Source organism: Camelina sativa, chromosome 4 (genome assembly GCF_030686135.1).
Source record: "Camelina sativa cultivar CO46 ecotype springtype chromosome 4, ASM3068613v1".
Taxonomy (NCBI): Eukaryota; Viridiplantae; Streptophyta; class Magnoliopsida; order Brassicales; family Brassicaceae; genus Camelina; species Camelina sativa.
The window spans coordinates 371,033-395,775 of NC_141883.1; the positions used below are offsets into that span (position 1 = coordinate 371,033).

The following is a 24,743-nucleotide window of genomic DNA, read 5'->3' on the forward strand; positions in this document are numbered from 1 at the left end:
TAACCTTTTTTAAGTATGATGGAGCTATATAAAATCAAAAAGCGTGACGGCGGAGATTGTACGGGTCAATTTTTGAACAAGAGGAAAAACATTGGGACAACGTTGTTAATGTACAGTCAGCAACTAGAAGTTAAGATTATATATACATGGTCACAGGTCACGCAGTAGTTGTTTGGACCAAAAAGGGGCGACCAGGGACGCCGTTCTATCGTCCACTCGCCTTCTTTTAGGGGAAAAAAAATAAAAACAAATCAGAAAATGAAATTACCAACAAAATTATTACATTGGACCAAAAAAAAAAAAAAAACTCCACTAACTTCATCAACAAATATTTTATTACCATCGCATTCATTAATTGACATATACTAGTACATATCAAGAAAATTACAAAATCCCATGAAAGAATATATAAACGAGCTCTGTACACATATCTTACGGCTTAAGCTAATGTAGAAAAAAAAACATCAGATAAAATAATCAAAGAATATGGGTTGGTTTACAAAGTAAGCAAGTAATATATTTAACATAATCAAATATCAGGCCACGCTGGCAGATGTAGCGGCGGCGAGAAGCCACTGAAGGAGGTCAACAAGGCGAAACGCGATGGCGGTGGAGGAAACGGGAACGCTGACGAGGAGGATGAGCAGGGTTGCGATGGCTACGGTGGGGCGGGAGTTCATGAGGAAGCTCTGAAGGAGACCAACGGAATCGCAGATAACAGAGTCGTAGCTGCTGTAGAAACGCTTCTCCCAATCCATCCAGTGAGAAGGAGGCTCGTAGTTACGCTCAACCATCTTCGTCTCGTGTATGCGTTTCCTAAGGACGATCATGTTCTCGTCCACCAACCTCCCTCCTCCGTAGTAGTAATGGTCTTTTCCTGAAGACGCCCCAGCAGAGACGCTCATCATCTTATTGGTTCTCCGTGATGATGATAACACCAATGGGTGGAAACGGAGTGGTGAAAACGAAGCTAGCGAAGAAAGCAGTGTAGCCTCCATATTTGTCAGATTGATTGTTGTGTTATGATTTTGATTGGAATGTGTTGTTGGTTGGAGAAGATGATGGACAGTTGGAAATGCATGGTATTTATAACCGAATCATTTAGATAACAATAATTAAACCATTTATATGGTAAAGTAATCCATTAATTTAAATAAATAAAAAAAGTGGTGTGGGGTTGTATATGGTTTAATGATTAAGCGCGTTGCCATCCTCTCAATTTGATTAATTGGAACCACTTGTGTTTTTTTACGTTTTTTTATGTATGTTTTCTTTGGCTGTGTTTCCATTCCATCCTTGTTCGTTTCTTGTTTTGTATTCTCATTTTTCTGCTCCGATCCAGCTCGAAAATGTTGATTTTTTAATTGATATATATCCCGCTCCCGGAACTGAGACACTTCAAATTTTCGATTTAATCTGTACATTCGCGTTGGATGATTTAGAATCGTGTATAATGTCCAATCAAATAAGATATGGTAATGATAAAAGAAAGATGGTGATGACGATGCATTGACAAGGTTTGTACCATTGATATGCATCATACGGTACGTTAGCTTGTTGGATTGGGAGACACGGGAATAGGAAAGTGATGTGAAATTGAGAAGAGAAACCCCTCCATTAACAAATAATAGCACATGATGAATTGATGTATGTACCCCAAAATTGCATATAGCGACTCTTTCCTACGACCATATTAATCTAAAAAGATATAACTCTCTAGAATCTAGAATATTATATCTATTTCTTTATAACAGATTTGACCTTCCCATTTGTTTATGTAATTGCACCTGAAAAGGCGTACAAGTCGGTGCCCTACTTTTCAATCCTGCGCTTACTTCTTTAATATTGGATGCTTTATTAGTACACAAGTCGAAGCTTCTATTTGTCTTCTCCAAAACTCATAATTAATGCAGCACTTTGTAACCTTAAGTTTTCATTTTGGCCTTCGTTTGTTTGTTAAAAAATTTATATACATATTTGTTGGCAACGTAAAGGGTACGAGAATGTTTGGACCGGACGCCACGTCCACTCATCATGAATCAGATGGGTGTTTTGACTTTCTCTCAATGGGCGGCTTCTTATATATTATTATCTTAATTCAATTCTTTAGTTATGAATTAATTCGGTTATTAGTATAAAGCAAAATAAATCTTTTAAGTTGAATTTGGTTGAATCGGAATCTTCAGACGTCGGTCCTGACGTTACCAGTATCGAATTTGAAATTTCAGCCAATGTTCAATGTTTCAGGTAGTAGTAATACGTTCTTTCCTTCTTCACAGTTTTTTTGTTTTGTTTGAAAGTCACCGCAATGGACCTTTTCTTCACCTAAAATCTACACTAAATTATGAATATTAGTGTCAAAACCTTGTTTTTATTTTTATTTTTAATATTTATTGTGGATAGAAGAACAAGAGATAAGAAGCCTAAAGAAATGGAGATGGGTCTTACATTGGGTTTAAGGCATTGAGAGGTAAGAGGAGCAACTCTTTTATTCAAATCCCTTTATTCTCTCTCACTTGCGACCTGCTGGAGAATGGAGATGAATCCATAATCACCACAACGCTTAATTTACTAACTGTAATAAGCTATCACGAATGGGTAGTATGTATACATTGATCTTTCTTTCACCTTTTAGTTATTGTGCCTGTTGTTCTTAGTATGTTCTTTTCAATGATTATTAGTAGGAGGCAACTACAATTTTACAAACCTTCGAGGACAAAGGGACGGATTTCGTCAAGCTCATCTGAGTCCGATGTTTTACTTTGCTCGTCAAATGGCTGCTTGAGATCATCTTCAGGCTCCTCCTCCCCTTGATCAACCTCTGGTTCATCCAGCTGCACTCTTGGATTCTCGGTATCTCCATTGTCAAGAAGAAGCTCAAGCTTTTGATACTTTGGCTTGTTTTTCTCCAGGAGAAGGTACGTGGCGCTATACCAGAACATCAGAATCCGGCTTTGAGCTGCTATCGTCTCCCTTATCTGTCTTCCTCCAAACGACAGTATTTCTAATGCCTGCAGCAAACATGTAAATTCCGATGACCTCGAAGACAGTGACAATGAATAGGGTTTAATTGATTAAACTCGTTGTTACCTGTTCTCCAGTTTGGACGTCAAATGAGTTCTGATGATCGAACTTGAGGCCGCTGAATTCGTTGATGGAGAGTCCCTGGAAGGCCCTGAACAAAGAAGAATGGATGCTAAGAGTAAAGAGAGTAGATATATACGCGAGAGGTTATCATTTCTGTATGGTAATTTGAGATGAGGTGATTCACCATCTGATCAATGAAGCACGAGGAATCCAACGGAAGATGATTGGGGTGTTGTCTGCATTGACATAGTAACCTCCAAACACGATGAAAACTGTCATGAGAGATGGTCCCACAGCCATTGCAGCTTCTGTGCTTGGAACCATAGCTCCAACAGTTAGACCCATTGCAGAAGCAGCAAAAGACTCCACAGTCACTATCCCACAAAACTTTCCAAATCTGCCAAGAAAATTGTTTGTTAGGGACATTGCTGTCATGTCATGTACATCTCTCAAGAGTTCATTGGTTGGTCAAGTACACGGGGAAAACTCAAGAATGGCTTATCAGTGCCATGCAGGTTAGGGACCACCTGGCCACAGGAATAGCAAAAGATGAAATCATAGGAATAACCTTGACAAAGCGGGATTGAGGCGAGCCATGGGGTATAGTACAGCACCAAACATCAGAGGAAATGCAGCTCCAATGGGAATCTCAGCTATTGTTTTGGAGAGCAGGTAAGGGCCTAAAGAATAAGACCCTTTGGACCGTTCTCTATCCACAATGGCACGCTCTTTAGGAAAGACACCAACTGTCTTTGTGAGAGCTGCCATTGCCGTGTTTATTGCAGCAACCTGAAGTATACATCATATATCATTGCTTAGTATATATATAAGCTACGCTTACTAAAGAATTGCTTCAAACAACACAAATAAGAGAGATGTATATAGCAAAAGAAAAAATGTGCTAGACCTGAAGCAAACCCATTCTGTCCTGAATTGACGTCTGAGACTTCCCCATTCTCCAGAAAACGGACCCAAATATCAGAGCAGATGCAACAGACATTCTTGCACGAACTTTGTTTGTTGGCCCATCTCGAGAAGCCTATGGAGTCATATGAAAAAAATCAATCAGAAAAACTGTCATGTTATAATAGTATGTACAATTCAAACATGACAGTAGACAATTCCAAGATTCTCCCAGATATCTATTTCTTAAGAGTCTTCCTACATTCTTACCTTCAAATTCGTAAGTCGATATTTTTTTGAAGTCTAGAGAATTTTTTTCAATTTGTAAACATGTTATGGAAAGAGTTCTTTAAATCGTGCATAGATAGGAGCATACCTGCATCCATGCACGCTTAAGCAGCAAAAAAAACTGCCTCCACCAACCATCTTTTCTCTCAACAATGGCTTTTCTGCGAGGTTTCATGCTGTTCTTTGTTTCATCTTTAATGCCGAGGGGAGTGGCATAAAGAACCGATGATGAACGCTGAGAGAACGCATCAACAAGAGCATGTACTCTCTTCTGCGAAGAGTAGACACTCTCTGAAGAACTGTAGTCAACTGATATAAGATCAGCAAGAAACTCAGCCGGGTTTACGTGCTCTGGGCAAAGGAACCTGCTCAAGGATCAGAGGAACAGTTTTCAGATGACAATCCTAAAAGCACTTGCTTGATATATAAAAGGAAACGTTCAGAAAAAACAACCCGAAGTTCCCGAAATATGACAGAGGTTCTTTCCCTGCAGGGCCAGCATAGACTAAAGTTCCTTCTGTAAGTAACACAATGTCGTCAAATTTAGCGTACACGGAACCTCTAGGCTGGTGTATGGAGCAGATGACAGTGTGTCCATCCTGTGCAAGCTTTTGCAATGTCTCCATCACTTTCTCAGCCTGGAAGGCGTCAAGCCCTGAAGACCACAGAGAATATGCATCAGTTTTTAAACCCAACCCATCAAAATGATTAGAATCAGACAAGAGCAGGCATCTACCAGTTGTGGGTTCATCAGCAAATATGACAGAGGGACTAGCGATCAATTCACACGCAAGTGACAGCCGCTTCTTTTCTCCACCGCTGATCCCACGGACTTTTGCATCGCCAACACATGAATCTGCACAGCTGACCTTTTGGAGATAAACAAAGAATAATCAAGAAACAAATTTCAATCCACCACCAGATTATCTAAAAAATGCAGAGATGAATGAAACCTCACCAGACCAAGTTTGAGCAGGAGGTTGTTCACATACTCGTCCCTTTCATCAGCAGAAGAGATCTCCGGAAGCTGAAGCTCGGTTGCGAAAGAAAGTGTTTCCCTGACAGTCAACTGCGAAAAAAAGAGATCCTCCTGTCTCACAAAGGCAAGCCTGCCATTGCAAGAAACTCCGTCAAACAAAAAAAGATCAGAGTTAACACAACTATAAAGACTTGTATAACAACAACAAAAAAGACCTACTTATAAGCCCTGCTAGAGCTGGATTTGCCATTGAACTCCAAGAGACCAGACAAATGCAAACGTGGTGATGAACCAAGCTGTCCAGCAAGAACATTGAGCAATGTTGTCTTCCCAGATCCAGAAGGACCCATAATCGCTAGCAACCTCCCTGGTTTTGCTTCTCCAGAGACATTTTTCAACAAGAACCGCACCTGAGAGAGAGTCACACAATCTCATCAAAGCAAGTATGATTCAGCTAAAAGATCAAAACAACATTGAAATGGATCATATACATAATGTTCAAAAATTGCAAGAGTTCGAAAGACTCATATCAGCACAAAAAAGAGGAGGAAGAAACGTGCTCACCGATTTGGAAGACTTATCGGAGAGAGAGCAGGTGATGTTCCTCCAACGGATTGTCTCCGGGCGAATTTTACCCGGAGAAGAATCACCACCGTCTTCCGTCTCAGCGTAATCATCGTCAGCTTCGTTTTCAGGTAGGAGGGCGATGCCAGGTCCAGCGAAGAGGCGGACCAAGAGAGCGGCGGCCACCGCGGCCAGAGCCCGGCCAACTTCGTTCCCTCCGATGCCTGAAACAGCGTCGACTATGGATTTCCCGCCAAAAGGCGCCATAATATGTAATTTGTTTCGCTGTATCAGTGTAGTGTCGTCTTCTCCTTGGAACCTCCGGTGAGGTAAAGCTTCAACGCCCGTACGAAGCAAAGTAGTAACAAGTAAGAACCAACCAAGGCAAAGGCTAGGCTCCAAAACAAACACTATCTCTTCCCCTTAATTATTTAACCTTTGTTTAAATTTTAATTTTCCCTTAATTAATTAACCATATGTGTCCTTTGACTCGTCATCATTTTATGTATAGTAAATTAGAGACGCTACTAATCACCACGACGGAGTGAGTTGACCATTGAGATTGGCTAGATCTTAGACACGTGTGCACTTGATGATAAGATACTTAATACTTATTATTAAAAGCTTAAAATACAAACAAACCACAGTCAAATAGATAGAGACTACGACAATTTTTCAAGGATGGTTAAAAAAAGCTTATGACAGCAACTCTGGTTTGGGTCATTGAGGCTCGATCTCCCATAAACGAACTGCAGCATCTTCCCCGGAACTTGCTACTGTGCATTCATCGACGAAGCCAACTGCGTTCACTCCGCCAAGATGAGCGTTTCTTGCAGTTATGCGACTCGAAGCTGGCTTGTCCACTTCGTATACAATCACGCAAGTGTCTATGGACCCAGTGGCGACCATCCTGTTGTTTGGTGACCATGCCAAGCAGTTTATACGAGCCGTGTGGAACAACATGTTGTTTAGCTTCACCTGCAAATCCAAAACACCGCCGCACTACCAGATTAGTGTGCGTTTTAAAGCATATGATTAAACATATATGAGACACAAGAACGCCTCTAATCCCGTCACCTGTTTGGTCTCGCGATCCCAGACTACAGCTTCGCGGTTGGCGTCACCAGAAGCAAACATTGTTAAGTCAGGAGAGTAACGTATCACTGTCAAAGCACCTCTGTGTTTCTCTAGCACTGCTTCTTCTTTGAGGCTGTTGTCCCCTGAGACTGAGTAAATGTGTAACTTCCCGTCTTGCCCTCCTACTATCGCTTCTCTCCCATCAGGTGAGATCACAGAGGCTGCTACCGCAAACCCCAGATCGATCTTGCTCAAAATGCTCAGACCATTGAGCAATGCAACTCCAGAATCAAACGACACTAGTGCTGTTGATTCAGGTGAATCAACGGCTATGCTTATGTCCAAAGGCTGATGGCCTATATCTACATGTTCTGCAGCTCCAAATTCGTTGTCAGTTAAAGGAATTCTCCACACCTGTCAAGAATTGAACTAGTCATACTCGATGATGTAACCGACTTCAACAACGATCCAAACTTAAATCCCATTGAAGAAAGACATGCATTTTGAGATCAGAACTTTTTTTACCTTGTTATCAAACCCGGATAAGAGAAGGCCAGATTCAGTAGCCGCTAAGCGCTTGATTTTGGTGTTATCTTTCATTTGCAGCTTGCAACTGTACCCAACCCCTTGTAACCATTTAACAATGAGACCATCATAGCTGCAAGACAGAATCGTCTTCTGGTTTGTCCCGAGAATAGCCAGAGATGTGACGTTCTTTATATGTCCAGAAAAGAGCAAGGGAGGCTTATCCATATCATCAGCAGAGTACAAGGACATGGTACCGCCAAGAGACACTGTAATGAGATGATCGTTCTGCCAAAGACATCCCACAAGCATGTCTTCTGCTCCACCAGATTCCATGAACGTCAATGTCTTAATCACAGAGCCAACAGTTCCGTCTTCAGCTACCTCCCATACCTTGGCAGACTTATCAGCAGAGACAGTGAGCACCTAAAAAAAACTCATCAATGTCAGTAAAAAACTGCAAATAGAACAAACACATTGACAACATTACCCGTTTACTGTCGGGGCTCCAGCTAACAGCGTAGATGCTGCCTTTGTGGCCATCTTCGGAGGCCAATTCTCCAATTTTATCTCCAGTCTTGCCATCGTAAATCATACCCTTCTTGTCGGAGCTTACAGTAATGAATTTAGTGCCGTCAGGTGAATATCTGATGCAGTTGACGAAGTTGGAATGCTCCCTGTGAAGCACAGATGTATTATTACAATTAGTCAAGAATACAAACATAGAGTTGAATATCCGAGAGACAAACATATAATAAGAAATCTTCCTGCCTGTGGGAAGAGTGAAACTTAAAAGGTGGACCGTCGTAAAAGTTAACCAAGAAGTCTTCCCCGCAAGTGGCGATTCTGAAAGGTCGCGTTGGCTTGAAGGCACAACTCAGAACCCTACGAGAATGGCCATCAAAATCTCCCATTGTATTCCCTGAGTCCCATCTATACAACAAACGCATACTGATCAAGCCTCTATAGATAGTTCCAGCTAATCTAATCTAAGAAAATCTCATGGAACCTAACTAGCCAAATTTCCAAGGAAACGCATACAATTCGAAATTGAATCTAAAAATCAGCGAAGAGGAACTCACGCGAAGGATCGAACAAGCGATTTGCCCTTTCCATCGCCGGAAGCGACAATACGAAGGCCATCGAAGGACCATTGGAGGTCATCGATGCGACCAGCGAGGACTCTGAACTCGTTCTTCAACACGAAACCGTTGTGCGTTCCCCAAACGCGAACCGTGCCAGAGACATCAGCGGAAGCGATCCACTCGCCGTTGGGAGAGTAGCGAGCGACGGTAACGGCATAGCCGTGTTCTCCGTAAACCTGTACGTCTTGAGGTTGGCGGAGGCTACGAATGAAGACGGAGCGGCCGTTGCAGTAGAGAATGGAGTCGGATTTGGAGTCGCCGGAGATAAGAATACCCCGGCCTCGTTCGGTGGAGGGAACGCAAGGGAAGGTCTCGAGCAGTTTCGCCATCGTCGAATTGGTAGAAGAGAGGGAGGACGAAGGAGTGCGTGCGTCATCTCTTCTTCTTCTTGAGAGTGTTTAGGAGAAAAAAAAAAAACAATGGCGGAAATTAAGGATTGAGGATTTTGAACGATTCTGTCTCACGGCGGAAGGAGAGAGAGAGAGAGAGATTACCAAATATGGAATCGGAAATGAAATTGTAACGGGCCTGTGAAAACCCATTTATTAATCCCAACCAATCTATTAAACGGGCCTGTGAAAACCCATTTATAAATCCCAACCAATCTATTAAACAGGCCTGTAAAAACCCATTTAATAAACAGATCAGCCTGTTTAAATCCCTTTCCGACCCAAGGAAATCGATCGATATAAAACAGTCACAGCTAGCACGGCACAACTTGAATGGTTCCGATCGTAAATTAGTAAAGCACACAGTCACAGGAGAATTAAACTTAAGTCAAGCTGCGATTTTTGAAGGACGGAGAAGTCCTCCGCCACTATGTAGTACGGGTTCGTCGTTGATATTGGTTTCCGCTATATATATAGATCAGATCCTTCTCTCGCGAATTGGAGTTCTGATTCAATCGCTGATTCCGAGGAGACACACATAGGTCGAACACTTACTTTTTGCGTCACAGAGCTAGCACGGGTATGTATTTACTGAGTTTGTTTATTTTCATACACGAATATGAATGAGAGAATATAGGGACCCTTTTTTACAATTGCTCGCGAGAAAGAATCAGAGATTTTCCTAACAATCAAAATCTCTTGTGAATTTTAGAGAAGGAGGGGCAGCCATGGTGTGGTGTAACCATTGTGCCAAGAATGTTCCCGGAATTCGCCCCTTCGACGGTGGTTTGTAAGTAGAGTTTTGGATTTAAGATTTGAGGGTTTCTTTGCTTGCTAGTTCCTGAGTAGTTGTATGATGATTCGATCTTGGTTTCGTTTCGTTTATGTTGTGCTCTCTTTTGTTTGTTTGTATTTGTTTGTTTGTACTTGTAGGGCATGTGATTTATGTGGGAGGATATTGGAAAATTTCAATTTTTCTACTGATGTTACATTCGTTAAGAATGCGGCTGGACAGGTACTACTAAGAAAGCTCTGCCCTTATTCTTCTGTACACCTATAAAAGACGTGTGTGTGTGTGTGTGTGATCAATCAATAGGATGCCATATTATTAGAGGATGGATCTGATCAGACTATTATTGTTATATAGATTGTCAAAATCTCTTCTAGGATAGGATGTTGTATGACACCTAAGTTAGACTTACATGGTCTACTGATAGTAAATTAGATATACAAATACTTTTCGGTCAGGCTGTTATGGTGCCAGATTTTATATACTATACTACCCGAGAGAGAGTACTGCAAAACATGAAACACCACCTTAATTGGCTACAAATCATTAGAAATATATGAATAATAGAGATTAATAGACAACGGATTTTCAGTGATATCTAGAGAGTTGCTTCTCTCTCTAGGATGCTTATCTCTTTATGGTTTTCATTCTTGCGTTTCTTTGAAATTATTTATTTCTGTGTCCGCAGAGCCAAGCGTCTGGTAACATAGTGAGGAGTGTTCATAGTGGGATTTCAATCTCACGTGAAAGGAGATTGAGAATAGGTATAATAACACTTTCTTCTGTTCACTGCTGTGCTGGCCTGGCCTTAATAGTACTGCCACTTATACATGATCTAGCTAGTCTTCAGCTAGAGAGAGAGAGACATGCTTACCTTTTTTTGTTGTTTTGGCAGCTAAAGATGAGTTAAGGAATTTGAAAGATGCCTTGGGAATTGGTGATGAAAAAGATTATTTGATTGAGACGGCTGCCAAATTCTTTGAAGTATGTTTAGGTTTTTACATATCCTCTGAATATTATTTATTAGTCAATCCGTCAGGATTCTTACACGGTCGCTGTCGTCTAACTTTGTATTTATCTTCTGAAGATGGCACTTCACCAAAACTTCACTAAAGGGCGCAGAACCGAACTTGTACAGTCTTCCTGTCTCTACTTGACTTGCAGGACTTGCAGGTTAGAATCTTAGTAAAATCCTACTTACAGATTTCTTTCCCTCGTTATATATCATGCTGATGAGTTATTATGTTACGGGTGATGCCTTATTTCGCTGTATATATGTTACTAAAATACTTTCTTTTACTTGGTAGGACAGAGAAAATTCCGTTACTTCTTATTGATTTTTCAAGCTACCTTCGAGTTAGCGTGTAAGATGAGTTGTTTTCATTCGCATACTACTTTTCTCTTTATTTGATACAGCCTGTTAAGACTACTGCATGCAGAGTCGTCGAGTAATGCTGGTATATATTAATTTGGTTTCATGTCTAGTTACGAGTTAGGTTCTGTCTACTTGCAACTCTGCGAATTGCTGTACCTTGTGGAAAACAGGAACTATGAGGAGCTTGTTGATCCTTCAATCTACATTCCTCGATTCGTAAACAGTACGTATGTCGTCCTTTTGGCTCCCATTCTTTTTCTTTATCTATCGGGTTGATGATGCACAACATTCTATTTTATGTATATATATATATATATATATTTTAGTTGGTGTGTGTGAACATATCAGTCCAAATACAAACAGTTATATCAAATCCTTGTTTCATTATACACTTGCAGGCTTATTGAAAGGTGCAAACAATATTCCAAAAAATTTCTTGAAAACGGTTACAAGCATTATATCTAGTATGAAGAGAGATTGGATGCAGGTGCGATTTTATTTATAGTTACAAGGATAGTTTCCTACATGTTCTTTTGTCTTAAGAGTTATTTATTATTATGGCTTGTGTTAATGTTGGCCATCTATTTATTGGCTTTGCAGACCGGCCGGAAACCAAGTGGAATATGTGGAGCAGCAATTTACATAGCTGCACTTTCTCATGGTATCACGTGCTCTAGGGCAGATATTGTAAGAATATGATCTTTTAAGCCTCTTTTTTCAAGAATATTGTAGTTTTATAAAGATGAGAGAGCAAGGAGATGTTTCGATTTGATGTGTGTGTTTCTAAATATTTTTCAGGCAAAAACGGTGCATATGTGTGAAGCAACAATAACCAAAAGATTGAATGAGTTTGCTAATACCGAGGCTGCAAATTTGACTGTGAGTTGCAGGATTATGTTCAAATCGTTTCTAGTTGTAGAGTTATACGCTAATATATTAGATGTTGTCAAAAAAAATTTTTTGCCTCATATAATTACTTGTTGATTTTATGCTGATACTTTTTCAATTGTTTGTACATGCTTGTCTAGGTTGATGAGCTTGATAAAAGCGAAAACATATTGCGTAAACAAACTTATACCCCAAGACCAAATTCTGACGAAGGAGTAGTGAACTGTAAACATAAGGATTCAAAACCTTTTGGTTATGGATTATGTAAGGACTGTCACGATGATGTAAGTCTCCGGACTTGTCTCTTTCCATTTTTATTTTATGGTTATGCAACTGGCGACAAATTAATGGCTCCGATCGAGAGTTGACAATCAAAAATAATTTTTCTGGCAGTTCATTCAAATTTCTGGTGGAGTTGTTGGTGGGTCGGATCCTCCTGCTTTCCAGCGAGCAGAGAAAGAGAGAATGGAAAAAGCAGCTAGAGAAGAAAACGAGGGAGGAATTGGTACGTAACTTAAACCACGATGAACAACTATGGAAATAGATTAGAGTTATTTTTTTTTGTGCTATTGGTTGAGCCTTTGAGAACTTTTTTTTTGTGGTGTGTCTCAGAGAAAAGTGAAAGTGAAACAGATTGGGATGCTGAAGCTTCGGATGAATCAGGCAATCTTTCCTATCTCGATGGTGATGATGAGGTGGGCAATAATTTTCCTTGTGTTGTATTAGATTCTAAGTAGAATGTTTTAACCTGGAAGATGGAACATGAAATGGAAAAATTCTTTTCACTCTATTTCGGGCTGTTTTCCTTACAACATTTTAACTTCACATTTGATGATTTGATATTTCACTGTGTCCCAGGTGGGTGGCTGTTTTCTCAATGAGGACGAAATACTCTTCAAGAAGACCATGTTTGAGTTAGAAAACGGACCATATCTTAGGGTATATATCATCCATCTTCTCTTGTATTCCTTGTGAGTTGTTATAAACATAAGAATCTTACCAAATTATATTGTTTTCTAGGAACAAGCAGCTAAGAAGGCAGCTAGTGAAGCTGCGAGCAATGCTAATTTCCCAGAATACGCAGATGTGACTAAATCTAGAAAGGTGCTCTCGATTTAAAAGTTTGCAATTATTATGTTCATGCTTTAGATCAAGTATTTGACTTATGGAAAATATTATGATGTCCATGAATGACCTATATGGTTTCTCTCAATCAAACTCCTGTTCTCTTTTCTCTCTTGATATAGGAAAAGCGACAAAAACGTGCTGAGGAAGCAAAGAACGCGCCTCCACCAGCTACAGCCGCGGAAGCAGTTCGAAGAACACTTGAGAGGAAGGTAAAACTATGCATCTTCTTTGATGCCTTTAATACTTAAAAGCGGAGTATTGTGATGTAACCAAGTTTATTCAGCAATTACCATCTGCGAAATTAAACCCTGAAACCGGAACATATCTAATAATACATAGCTCTGAAGAAAACTTTTGGAGTGTGTTTCTTCCTCTTTCTGACTTCAGTCTTCACTCGTCTCTTACAGAGACTTAGTAGTAGGTGTATCAACTACGATGCTTTGGACGAGCTCTTCGATACTTTCGTAAGTTTATTATCCTCTCTTCTTGTTTCCTTAGTTCTCATCACTTTCAGGTCTTTATTAAGAATTTTGTTCTTGTTTCTTCTTCATTTCAGCCAGCTGAGAAGTCACAGAAGAAATCGAAAACCGAGACAGTTACAGAGAAGAACAAGGAAGATCATGAGACTGTTGAAGATGAAGAAGATGAAGAAGATGACGCAGCACCATACGAGATGAACACAGATGAGAAATTCTATGAAGACGAAGTGGAAGAAGAGGAAGAGGATGGTTATGATTTTGGATTGTACTAATGATACTTTTATCGTATATATTTTGATTCGTTTTTCTTACTAAAATATACGTCGCATTCTATCGGACTTAAATCAAAATGGAAAATATTACAACGGGACTGGAGTAATACAAATCGTTAAGTGGTCTACAAAATTTTGCATAGAAAACATAAGAACACCCAGACGATGATGTCTCATTATTCTTGCAGCAAGTTGAGAAATTTGAATTAGAAATCGAGCTAACTAAGCTTTAAGAACTGGAGAATTCCATTCACAAAACTATAAAGTTATTATTACATAATATTAGTTTTACTAGTTTTTCAGTTGAGACCAGAGAATCATAATAAACCACTCATCGGACACATTCATTAATTGCCTGACTGACTACATAAGTAGAGTGAGTCATCAGACACATTCTTTCTTACAGTTATGCGACTCGAAGCTGGCTTGTAACCTTCGTATACAATGACGCAAGTGTGTATGGACCCAGTGGCAACCATCCTGTTGTTTGGTGACCATGCCAAGCAGTTTATACGAGCCGTGTGGAACAACATGTTGTTTAGCTTCACCTGCAAATCCAAAACACCGCAATACCAGATTAGCGTGCTTTCAAGCATATGACATTCGTTTTTGTCGGGGCTCCAGGCTCAGCTAAACAGCGTCTATGATCAACATTTCTAATTTTGACTCAGCTGAGTTGTACCGGGTTATTTGGTCCGGTTTGACATTTTTTCGGTTATTTCGTTGCTGGATTGACCATAGCTTAAATCTCAATTAGCTTTTCCTATTTATGTGAGTTTTGTGCCCTTTAATTTTTAATTCCTATGTGAGTGCGTTATTTACTGATTTTTTTTTTTTTTTTTTTAAATCTATATATACATTTTTGAAGTACATTTTGGGTTTTACCCTTTTATTTTTATTTATTTACAAAGTTAATTCCTAAAATAATTCCAAAAACAACATTACTTCAAATTTTGTTTCTAAAATATTTTTACATACCATTTCAACTAAAAAAAATACAGCAAACTCAATATGGATTCAGAAACTATGATACTCTATATATAACCACACTTTCTATTATGTATTGAACATATTATATTTTTGAATCCTTTGCAAACATAGAAAACAACAATTTGTTTTATATTTTGTTTTCCAAAACCTGTGAACTTTAATTCTTAACGTAAGAAGAACTTCGATTCACATTTATTTAAATATTATAATTAATATATATAAACTTAATAAAATTTTAAAATATTACTAATCTGTAAAATTAAAAAAAATACTATATAATATGGTTATATAGTAGATGTGTTATAAAGTAAACATGTTGGAATTAATAAAATATCATTAAATTTGTGTAAACACGGGTTAAATCCTCATTTTATTATTTGTCAATACTATTAATATTAGAATATTTAACTTATAAAAACTAAGTTGATTTAACTAAGATTATATAAAATAATTAAATAATTAAAAAAATGTGACTTAATTATAACACATAAATGACTTACTATGTATTTAGATTCTTTATTTTTTGTTATAATAATTAAAAATCAAAATAGAATGTCAAACACTAAACAAAACAAACAAATAGTCATGAAATATATTGCGGGTTAAAAAATTAATATAAACATTCAGCCACACAAACGGCCGGGAAATTTAGTTATTTCTCTATTTGGAAAACATCCAATATTTAACAAATATAAAACATAAATAATAATAAAAAATTATATGCACGCCGTATACCGCGAGTTAAAATCTAGTACAACGTGAAATTGTATTACCAATATGGAACAAAATTAACTATAAAAGCTGGGCAAGGAGGTTCTACGGCCAAGAGAGAATTAAAAAGCCAAATTAAAACTAAACCATACTATAAAACTAGTAGATGAAAAGACTTATATATGGGCCAACCATTGAGATAAGAGTCTTCAATTTCCATAAACATTCACACAAATTGATGTATAAGTCGGTTTCTTTCTTTGTCATACAACTGGTTGAGTAGCAATCCATCTTTTTCAGGTTGTCCAATGGTTTACTTATTGAGGTTGTCGTCATGGCTTGTTCTTTTCATTTTGTATTTGATCATTCTAAAAATGTAAGAATAATTTAGTGGCCATACTATTTGCTAACTAGTTCGCTTCTCCTCACCTGGTCTAAAATGTATGCATGGTCACATTTAAAGCAAGAGAGCTCTAATTTAGTCAAATGATCAAAATCGATCATTTTCAACGTGCAAAGCTCAAAATGTGTATTTTCCGTAACAACAGCTGCTCTCCTAAAACTGCCTAGCTAGGAAATTATATATATCATATGAGTTAGTTAGTTCTGTTCTCGGCCTCTCTAGTCTTTTGTTTGTAACAATAAGGAAATCTCTCTTAAGCATCCTCGTTACTACATGATATCCAACATATATAGGTAAACATCCGGATCATTTTTACCTTCAAAGGTTGGAATTTTAAGTTTTAAACCACCTAAATTGTCATTTCTTGTACCAAAAGGATTAACATCACCTTGATCACGGTTTCTATGATTTCGTCTAGGTTGGTTGATGGATCGATCATCTTCTTCATGGAACTCCTCTTCTTCAATTTCCTCATCGGGCCGGTGAGTCCTCCTTGAACGTTCTCTCCTGGCTGCGGGTCTAGAACGGGTTTGTTGGCTATTCTGAATCTCGTCGAGCATCTGGTGTAGTTCTTCTAGACCTGTATTCATAAGGTTAGTAATAGTGTCATTCAATGCCCTCATTTGCAAGTTAGATAGCCCGGCGACAAACTTTCCTGGCCGATCTCTTTCTCCATCACTTTCCATGGTTTCCTGAAAACTTAACACCAAAAGTTAGCAGATAAAAAATCATCACACACAAAAGTGTTTCTCTCAATTTTGGTAGGTCACTCAAGAGCTTTCTCTCTAAGTTCTAAGAGAACAAATCCAAGCAACCCAATGGAATTCCCAAGCGACAAGTGAAGAAGGAAGATAGAAAGATAAGAGGATTTTGAAATCTGTTTTAACCACTCCAAGGCTGGATTTTTCCTCAGCCAGCAGGATTTCTCTTCCACCACCTAGCCAAATACAAATCTTTTTTTTTTTTTTAATATTAGGATTTTTTTTTTCTCTCTTTTTTTTCTTTTTTTTTTTCTTTTTTTTTGAAAATAGAGATGGCCTAGGTAGGGAGATGGCCCAAATTTGAGATAGAAAGAAGAAGAAGTATTTAGAAATGGAAGATGAGAAGATGAACAGACAAATACCGGTTGAGTGGCTCTGATACCACTTGATACACCCAAATTCGAGGATCACTCAACCGAACTAGAAAGGATAGAAACTCCCCAAGGTGCAAGGTGCAACAAGGGAGATTTGATGGATTGAGGAGTCGCACAGCAGTTGCGGATGGCTGCTGATATTCCCAACTCCAATCGCTGCTAGATATGACACACTAGTCCAGCAAGAGGAGGCTGTTGCTTGGATATTACACACCAAGAAACAAGGAAGTGTTCTAGACAAAGAACAAAGAGATAGACTCTTAAAATGAAAAGAAAAATTGATTGATGATTCTCAAATGAGATTACATGAGTTTATATAGAGATAAGAAACTTGGTAACAAAGCCAAGTATTGATTATTCTTGAAACTAAAAGACAATGAATATAGATAGTTGAATGAAGACTCAACTCTTGGTGCATGTTTCCCTTCCCAAGGTGAGTTGAACTCCATTTTCGTCATCCCTCTTTGACACAACATGAAGTGGTTATTTTGGGCTTTCTTGGAATTGAATTAGGCACAAAGTAGGCAAGACTTGATAGGTTTCATCTCCAATAGTTTTTCTCATGATCTCTTTGGCCATAAGCTCTTGAATAAGCCCATTTAGTGCATTCCTTAGCTTCTTAGGTTTTGCTCTAGTCATTGGTCGTTCAGGTACAAGCAATGGTTCCTCCGCTACAAGCTCCTCGGGTTCAAGCTCAGCTACAAGATCCTCAGGTTCCAGCTCAGTTACAAGCTCCTCCTCATTAGCTCCATCCATGATCACATCAGTATGATTCATAGAAACCATGGTTAAATTTTTGTTCAGTGACGTCCAAGATGGATATGATATATCTATGCTTTTAAGTATCATCAAAGATTGTCCTGGAACAAAAGAATTTTAGCGGACCCAAGAAGATTTCTAAACCAGGTCAAATAGAACAAAAAAAAAATTTGATGGTGTAAATGTGTTTTTTTTTTCTCAAGAATAATTAGGGAAATTTAAAAATTTACCTAGGTCATGCTCTCACCGAGCGTTTTGACAGCCTGGAGGGATAGGTCTCCACCTGTTTGGAGGCAATCACCACGTCAGTAGCCGACCTCTCAGCCTCTCACCGCGCATACGCCGATCGGGTCGATCTCCTGTCTTCCGATCAAAACCCTCGCCGACGTGCTCTGGACTTCACTGGCGTCATTCCGCCTCTCACCACGCAGCCTGCAGTAGCAAACTCCACTCCGGGAAATACTATCCCACCCCAGCTAAGTACTCAAGCAGCGCCACCGCTGGTCGGCGATAGCCACACTCCGGTTCAGCTCGATATTGCTGGATCCTCCGAAGTCCCAGTTCGTCTCCCTCCCCCTGTGGGCGGAAACACTTCGGCTCCGGATATTTTCCGGGACATGCGGTCTGTGATGCACAATGCAACCACTTCAGCTTCGGATATTTTCCGAGTGATCGAGGAGTCAAAGCGAACTCCTTTCTCCGACCAAGTAGCCCGAGTCCGCATCAAAGATACTGGCAAAATTAAGTTCTCGAGCTACGAGGGAAAGGGAGATCCGACCAGTCATCTTAAGACTTTCTTGTTAACAGCTAGCCGCGTAGACCTCGAACCTCATGAAGCAGACGCTGGATACTCCAAGTTTTTCGCAGAGACGTTTTGCGGGCCGGCTTTACTTTGGTTCGCATCTTTAGCAGCTGGCTCCATAAACAACTTCACGGAGATGTCGACCTCTTTCATTAAGGAGTATTCTAGCTTAATCGAAACCGCGGTAACAGACGCTCAGCTTTGGAATTTGAGCCAAAATGCGGGAGAGTCTCTCTGGTCTTATATAACAAAGTTCAAGGAAATCCAGGTTCAGATCCCAGGACTCTCGGACTCGACTGCTCTGGCTGCGATAAAAAATGGCCTCTAGCACGAATCTCGTTTCCGCGAAGAGCTAACCGTAAATTGGTTCCCAACCATTCAGGACGCCTTAGACCGGGCTTTGAACTGGATAATTGCAGAGGAAGACAAGGCCGCCGCCGCACTGAAACATAAAGTTCCACCTGCAGGCAAACCTCGATTCAAAGCACCCACTAAAAAGACTCCACCTACGACTCCGAAGTCCGGACCTGGCACATTCGCAGTCAATCAATCTCCCAAGAAGAATTCTCCAAAGAGTTCGCCATCCAAACCTCCATTTTCACCACGTTCCAAAAGTGGAGTACTCCCAAGTAACAAATGGGTCCGAGATGAGGACACGTACTGCGAGCTCCACAAAACCAATAGCCACTCCACTCGTGACTGCAAGAAACTGATGCACCTTCTCGCAAAAAAGTACGTGGCAGGAGAGATGCCGAATGTAACAATCGAGGAGTTGGAGTAGAAGACAACCCCCGAGGTGGACGAAGACGCTCCACCTTCGAAGAAACCGAAACAATCAGATAGGAACAAAGCCCCTAAGAAAAGATTAGACGTCATAATGGGGGGGTCGCGCCTTTTTCGAAACTCCATCACTGCAATCAAAGACCATCAGCGGAAGCTCACGAGCCCTCAGCCAAAGCGAGCTAAGGTCACAACAAGTGACCTACCTGAAGTCACTTTCTCTGAGAAGGAAACCGAGGAACTAGACACTCCGCACGACGATGCACTCGTCATATCACTAGACATGGCGAACCACGAAGTGTGCCGGATCCTAATAGATACTAGGAGTTCGGTAGATTTGATATTCCTCGAGACGCTTGCTAGAATGGGTATCGGGAGAGAGCACATCATGGGACCACCGTCACCTTTGGTTACGTTCACGAGCGAGACATCGATGTCATTGGGCACAATAACACTACCGGTGTCCACTCAAGGAGTGGTAAAAATGGTGGAATTTACGGTCTTTGACCGACCTGCGGCCTATAACATTATTATGGGAACACCTTGGCTCTATTAGATGAAGGAAGTATCCTCGACGTACCATCAGTGCATCAAATTTCCAACCTCGCAAGGAGTTCGAGAGATTCTAGGGAGCCAAAGGACGGCAAGGAGCTGCTACCTCACGAGTCACAAGCTCCTGGTTCAATAGCAACCACAACTCGAGGTCCCGAAGAACCCAGTTCGGAAGCAATTAAAAGGCGACCTCACTGAGCCCATTTTCATCAACGGTAAGTTTCCAGATCAGGAAATCAAGATCGGAGCTGGGTTGGATGACGAGCTCCGCGCCAGTTTGGTAACCTTTCTGAAAGAAAATATGGCCACCTTTGCGTGGTCCGTAGATGAAATGCCCGGTATCAGTCCAGAGGTAATCTCGCACGAGCTAAACGTTGACCCGACATTAAGACGTATAAAGCAGAAGCGAAGAAAACTGGGTCCTGAGCGAGCTGAAATCGTTAACAAGGAGGTGGAACGTTTACTAAAAGCGGGGCAGATACGCGAAGTAAAGTACCCTGAATGGCTCGCGAACACAGTGGTAGTCAAGAAGAAGAATGGATAATCGCGAGTTTGCATCGATTTTACCGACTTGAATAAGGCGTGCCCTAAGGACAGCTTTCCACTTCCGCATATCGACAGGCTAGTTGAGTCCACTTTGGGCCACGAGCTGATGTCTTTCATGGATGCCTTCTCCGGTTACAATCAAATCCTTATGAACCCAGATGACCAGGAAAAGACCGCATTCATTACGGAGCAACCTTCCAGAGACTAGTAAACCGAATGTTTGAGCACCAGCTCGGAAAAACCATGGAAGTCTACATTGACGACATGTTGGTAAAGTCTATGGAAGTTAGCTCGCATCTCGCAGATTTGAAAGTTTGCTTCGACATCTTGAACCAGTTCGAGATGAAGCTTAACCTCACGAAGTGCACCTTTGTAGTCCCATCGGGGGAGTTTTGGGATACATCGTTACAGAACGAAGAATTGATGCAAACCCGAGGCAAATTAACGCTTTCTTGTCAATGAGTTCTCCTAGGACTTTACGCGAAGTGCAACGTCTTAACGGACGGATCGCTGCCCTCAACCGCTTCATCTCCCGGTCTACAGACAAGTGCCTCCCGTTCTACCAGTTGTTGAGGAAAGGGGGGAAGAACTTCTTATGGGACACAAAGTGCGAAGAAGCATTCACTCAGCTGAAAGCTTACTTGTCTGAACCTCCGGTCTTGGCTAAACCTGAGTTCGGAGAGCCACTTTTCCTTTACGTAGCTGTTTCGGACAGCGCAGTAAGTGGAGGTTTGGTTCGGGAAGAAAGGGGGGAGCAGCGACCAATTTTCTATGTCAGTAAGTCATTTACTGGGGCAGAGTCCAGGTATCGTATGATGGAAAAATTGGCCTTAACAGTAGTTACTTCGGCAAGAAAACTGCAACCTTACTTTCAGTCCCATACAATCGTAATCCTAACGACGCAACCGCTTCGGACGGTCACCAACCAGTTCCTAGGAGAGTACGAGACTAAGGATGGTCGTATGGAGGCTTATTTGTCCACAGCTCGGGAATTATTAACTAAGTTCGAGGATTTTGAAATCACTAAGATCCCACGAAGTGAAAATTCTGCGGTGGACGCCTTAGCAGCTCTGGCATCAACTTTGGATTCTGCAATGACAAGAATTATCCCCGTCGAAGTCATCGAGTTTCCTAGTATTCGACTAGAGAGATCGAACGTAGTCACCCGGGCAATGAAGAAACAATTGGCTGCTGAGGAAGCAGCTTGCACGGCAGCTTCGGATTCTTTGCCACAGGAGGACTCAGCTCCCGTCATGCCTCCGGTCGAGCAAGAAGCAAATCAAACTCCGGAATCATCAAGCTCACCAGTCGACGACCAAGCCGTTATCCCGCACTCCACTTCGAGCAGTACGAGCACTAACAATTGGGGGGCAGGAGACTGGCGGAGCCCGATCCGGGCTTACTTGGAAAAAGGGGAACCCCCAGCCGACAAATGAGCAGCCAGGAAACTCAAAATTGTCAGTGCACGGTATTGCATCCACAATGGAGTACTCCTACGCCGAAGTGTAGCTGGTCCCTATGTAACATGTGTTGCTGGTAAAGAGCCCGCGATGCTGATGCGAGCTGTTCACGACGGTCCCAATGGGAATCACTCCGGAGGACGGACTCTGGCCTTCAAAATCAAAAGGCAAGACTATTTCTCGCCTACTATGGTTACAGACTGTAGAGGGCCTGTCTGTACCCACGATTCGTCATCTCGGATAACAGGCAGAAGGCCTGGGCCGGGCACGCTAAACGGGTCAAGGGTGTAGCACTGGTCGGCCCATCAGGCCCAGAGAGAAGAAGATAGCGCGGAGAGGCGTCATATTAGTCAGCTCGCAGCTCGAGCTCGGTCAAAGATTCCAGCATTCAAGTGAATTAATTAGGACGCGAGAATCGTGTAAAATTAATTACGCATTAATTGGATAATTAATTGGTCTGTATAAATATGTAAGGGGGGGGGGGAGTCTTTGTGGGGGATCGAATATTTTTTCTCTCAGGCAGTAATATACAATTTTAGCATTCAAATACTCTCTTTCAGTTCAGAACTCTTAACGGTGATAAGCTCCTCCACACATAAATCACTTCTGAAAGGAGAGAACTCCTCTCAGTCCCACACACCGACCCGTTTTTTTAATAATAATAATAATATACTACAACTAGTGGTCCCATACCCACTAGCCACCTAACCACAACCACAATCAAACAGCGGAAATAACCAATATCAATAACTAATAATATTTCAATAATAAAAAATCCAATAATCAAATATAACCATAAACCAATATCCAAATCATCAGAAAACATGGAACCAGCAACCTAGCAATGTCTCTAATGACCCAACTCTAGCAACCTAGCAATGCCAGACAACATCTAATCGAGTCCCTAGAACATCCTCCTCGTCATTGCCTTGATTCCACGATCACACTTTGCCTTTACCTGCACCACAAACACAAATTGTAATGCATGAGTATTTTATAAACACTCAGTAAGGTAATCCTCCCATCCACTGGGCTATACACACAAGCAATAGAGACATCTCTTTCAGGCTTGCAAAGCCTTCCTCACACTCCTGTGACCAAACAAAAGGGACATCCTTCCCTGTCAACTTAGTCATTGGACGTGCTCTGCTCGCAAACCCCTGCACGAAACTCTTGTAGTAACCTGCCCAACCAAGGAAACTCCTGATCTCTGTGGCATTCTGCGGTGTAGGTCAATCCCTGATAGCCCATATCAGGGATTTGACTTCGGCATGGAGAGGCGTAAGGCTACGCCTCATATTCGCTGCCCCCATAGTAGTTGCCTCCCCTGAAGGCGATAAACAATACCATCCTCTACCTGCAAATAGTCAGTCGCCTTCCAAGAACCATCTACATAACATAAATAACTAGTGAGATTCCTGACGGGCATAAGCCCACGAGTGGAAGTTATCCCAATAGTCGTTGTATGACCCTCAACCAAATCAGCCGTTTGAGCTGCAAACCAAGCCTTTGATTCAGCCTCCGCAATCTACAAAACTACTCATGGATTAGAATCCACATTAGCAAAAAATGTATCATTAAGCGCCTCCAAATATACCACAATAGCCAAGGGTAGTACTCCTGAGCGGATATCTGCGGGAGCTGCCGAAATAGGAAATCCATGTTTGCATATAACGAGTCCGTTGGAATACTCCATGGTGCCGTCAGAACCTGAGATAAAGCACAGTCTTGTCGTGCCAAGGGGGCAATCAAATAAATCATGATTAATCGTCTCCTTAGAACAGCCGCATACAGAGCCGCCTGTGTCACAACTCAAGCCTCGTTTTCGAAGGTTAGTCATGACGGCGACATAACCTGTAATTGTCTGCCACATAAAATGCTGGATTTTGTGTGGGCATGGAACTCTCCAAACAAAGGCCTGTAAAGGAACCAAAGTCGGACCACACACGCCGGGAATAGAACCGACCGAGGTACTAGAACGCAAGGTATGATAACCAGATTTAATTGTGTACTTTCCTGTTTTTGTAAAATGCCAGCCTAACATGTCAGCCGCATCCAACCGACCGATAGGTAGAGCACAAATAAGGGCAACATCTTCCGGTACAAAAGTAGCCGTGAGATGGGCCAAATCCCAGGAGTTAGAGCTCATGTCAATTAAATTTGTTACTTGGAGCGATGGATCAATGAGCGACCCATTGCTTTGAGATGGTATCGGGGATTGAGCGTGTATCCAAGGGTCATTCCATACTGAAATGGAAGCCCCATAACCCACTCTTTTAATAAGTCCTTTATTAACCAGAGAGCGAGCAGAGAAAATTGATTTGCTGACCAGACACACACTCATACTGACCAGACACACACTCATACTTTTTAAGGAGGTCGAGGAAAACGACACACTCTTCTTTTGTGGCACGGCAGAAAAAAAGACTGTCATCCGCAAATAAAAGGTGAAAAATCATCAGGCTTGTTGTCGACATCTTGATACCGGTAAGAAGCTTCACTTGCTCGGCTTTCCGAATATTCGCGATAAGTACCTCTGTACAGAGAATGAAGAGGTATGGCGAAAGAGGATCTCCCTGCCGAAGACCCCGACAAGGGAGGATTGACCCATGTGGTTGCCCATTAATCAAGACCTTGTACTGCATCGAAGTCACACACCACATTACCCACGAGATCCAATGATCGCAAAAACCAAATTTCCGAAGTAAGTGTTCAA

The 24,743-nt window shown here is 41.1% G+C and overlaps 5 protein-coding genes and 1 long non-coding RNA gene across 18 annotated transcripts; 3 read left to right on the forward strand and 3 right to left on the reverse strand.

Annotated features, from left to right (window-relative positions):
* Positions 1 to 313: 313 nt before the first annotated feature.
* Positions 314 to 1,103, reverse strand: LOC104779437 (uncharacterized). Its single transcript, XM_087509653.1, has one exon. The coding sequence runs from the start codon at positions 996 to 998 to the stop codon at positions 537 to 539; it is 462 nt and encodes a 153-aa protein (XP_087365779.1). The 5' UTR covers positions 999 to 1,103; the 3' UTR covers positions 314 to 536.
* Positions 1,104 to 2,149: 1,046 nt separating this feature from the next.
* Positions 2,150 to 6,301, reverse strand: LOC104779439 (ABC transporter G family member 7). Of its 11 annotated transcripts, none has more exons than XR_766462.3 (13): positions 5,822 to 6,301; positions 5,477 to 5,667; positions 5,237 to 5,387; positions 5,015 to 5,147; positions 4,732 to 4,933; positions 4,367 to 4,643; positions 3,995 to 4,126; positions 3,656 to 3,876; positions 3,272 to 3,484; positions 3,091 to 3,175; positions 2,708 to 3,011; positions 2,449 to 2,523; positions 2,150 to 2,332 (listed from the first exon to the last, which is right to left on the reverse strand). XR_766462.3 is itself a non-coding variant. In XM_010503804.3 (12 exons), the coding sequence occupies exons 1-12, from the start codon at positions 6,086 to 6,088 to the stop codon at positions 2,513 to 2,515; spliced, it is 2,187 nt and encodes a 728-aa protein (XP_010502106.1). In that variant the 5' UTR covers positions 6,089 to 6,301; the 3' UTR covers positions 2,352 to 2,512. The 11 variants fall into 11 exon arrangements, 3 of the variants coding, with proteins under 3 accessions (XP_010502106.1, XP_019099970.1, XP_087365780.1); XR_766461.3 differs by having other exon boundaries at positions 2,150 to 2,337; XR_766460.3 differs by having other exon boundaries at positions 2,449 to 2,526.
* Positions 6,302 to 6,410: 109 nt separating this feature from the next.
* On the reverse strand, positions 6,411 to 9,080 carry LOC104779441 (actin-interacting protein 1-1). Of its 2 annotated transcripts, XM_087509655.1 has the most exons (6): positions 8,506 to 9,080; positions 8,195 to 8,356; positions 7,914 to 8,100; positions 7,424 to 7,849; positions 6,899 to 7,312; positions 6,411 to 6,799 (listed from the first exon to the last, which is right to left on the reverse strand). In XM_087509655.1, the coding sequence occupies exons 1-6, from the start codon at positions 8,895 to 8,897 to the stop codon at positions 6,542 to 6,544; spliced, it is 1,839 nt and encodes a 612-aa protein (XP_087365781.1). In that variant the 5' UTR covers positions 8,898 to 9,080; the 3' UTR covers positions 6,411 to 6,541. The 2 variants fall into 2 exon arrangements, with proteins under 2 accessions (XP_087365781.1, XP_087365782.1); XM_087509656.1 differs by lacking the exon at positions 8,195 to 8,356 and having other exon boundaries at positions 8,506 to 9,035.
* A 169-nt stretch (positions 9,081 to 9,249) lies between these two features.
* LOC104779442 (transcription factor IIIB 60 kDa subunit) lies at positions 9,250 to 14,022 on the forward strand. The gene is made up of 19 exons (XM_010503806.3): positions 9,250 to 9,537; positions 9,670 to 9,747; positions 9,891 to 9,972; positions 10,436 to 10,511; positions 10,643 to 10,731; positions 10,835 to 10,920; positions 11,055 to 11,111; positions 11,233 to 11,345; positions 11,521 to 11,609; positions 11,723 to 11,809; positions 11,921 to 12,001; positions 12,151 to 12,294; positions 12,404 to 12,515; positions 12,623 to 12,705; positions 12,869 to 12,949; positions 13,031 to 13,114; positions 13,258 to 13,347; positions 13,546 to 13,602; positions 13,695 to 14,022. The coding sequence occupies exons 2-19, from the start codon at positions 9,686 to 9,688 to the stop codon at positions 13,887 to 13,889; spliced, it is 1,668 nt and encodes a 555-aa protein (XP_010502108.1). The 5' UTR covers positions 9,250 to 9,537; positions 9,670 to 9,685; the 3' UTR covers positions 13,890 to 14,022.
* A 2,009-nt stretch (positions 14,023 to 16,031) lies between these two features.
* On the forward strand, positions 16,032 to 18,056 carry LOC147945143 (uncharacterized). Of its 2 annotated transcripts, none has more exons than XR_015596362.1 (3): positions 16,032 to 16,286; positions 16,412 to 16,586; positions 16,759 to 18,056. It is a non-coding gene; the product is annotated as an uncharacterized LOC147945143 (long non-coding RNA). The 2 variants fall into 2 exon arrangements; XR_015596361.1 differs by having other exon boundaries at positions 16,205 to 16,317.
* A 1,510-nt stretch (positions 18,057 to 19,566) lies between these two features.
* Positions 19,567 to 20,565, forward strand: LOC147945144 (uncharacterized). The gene is made up of 2 exons (XM_087511338.1): positions 19,567 to 19,947; positions 20,158 to 20,565. Exons 1-2 carry the CDS (start codon positions 19,567 to 19,569, stop codon positions 20,563 to 20,565), a joined length of 789 nt encoding a protein of 262 aa, XP_087367464.1.
* Positions 20,566 to 24,743: the final 4,178 nt, after the last annotated feature.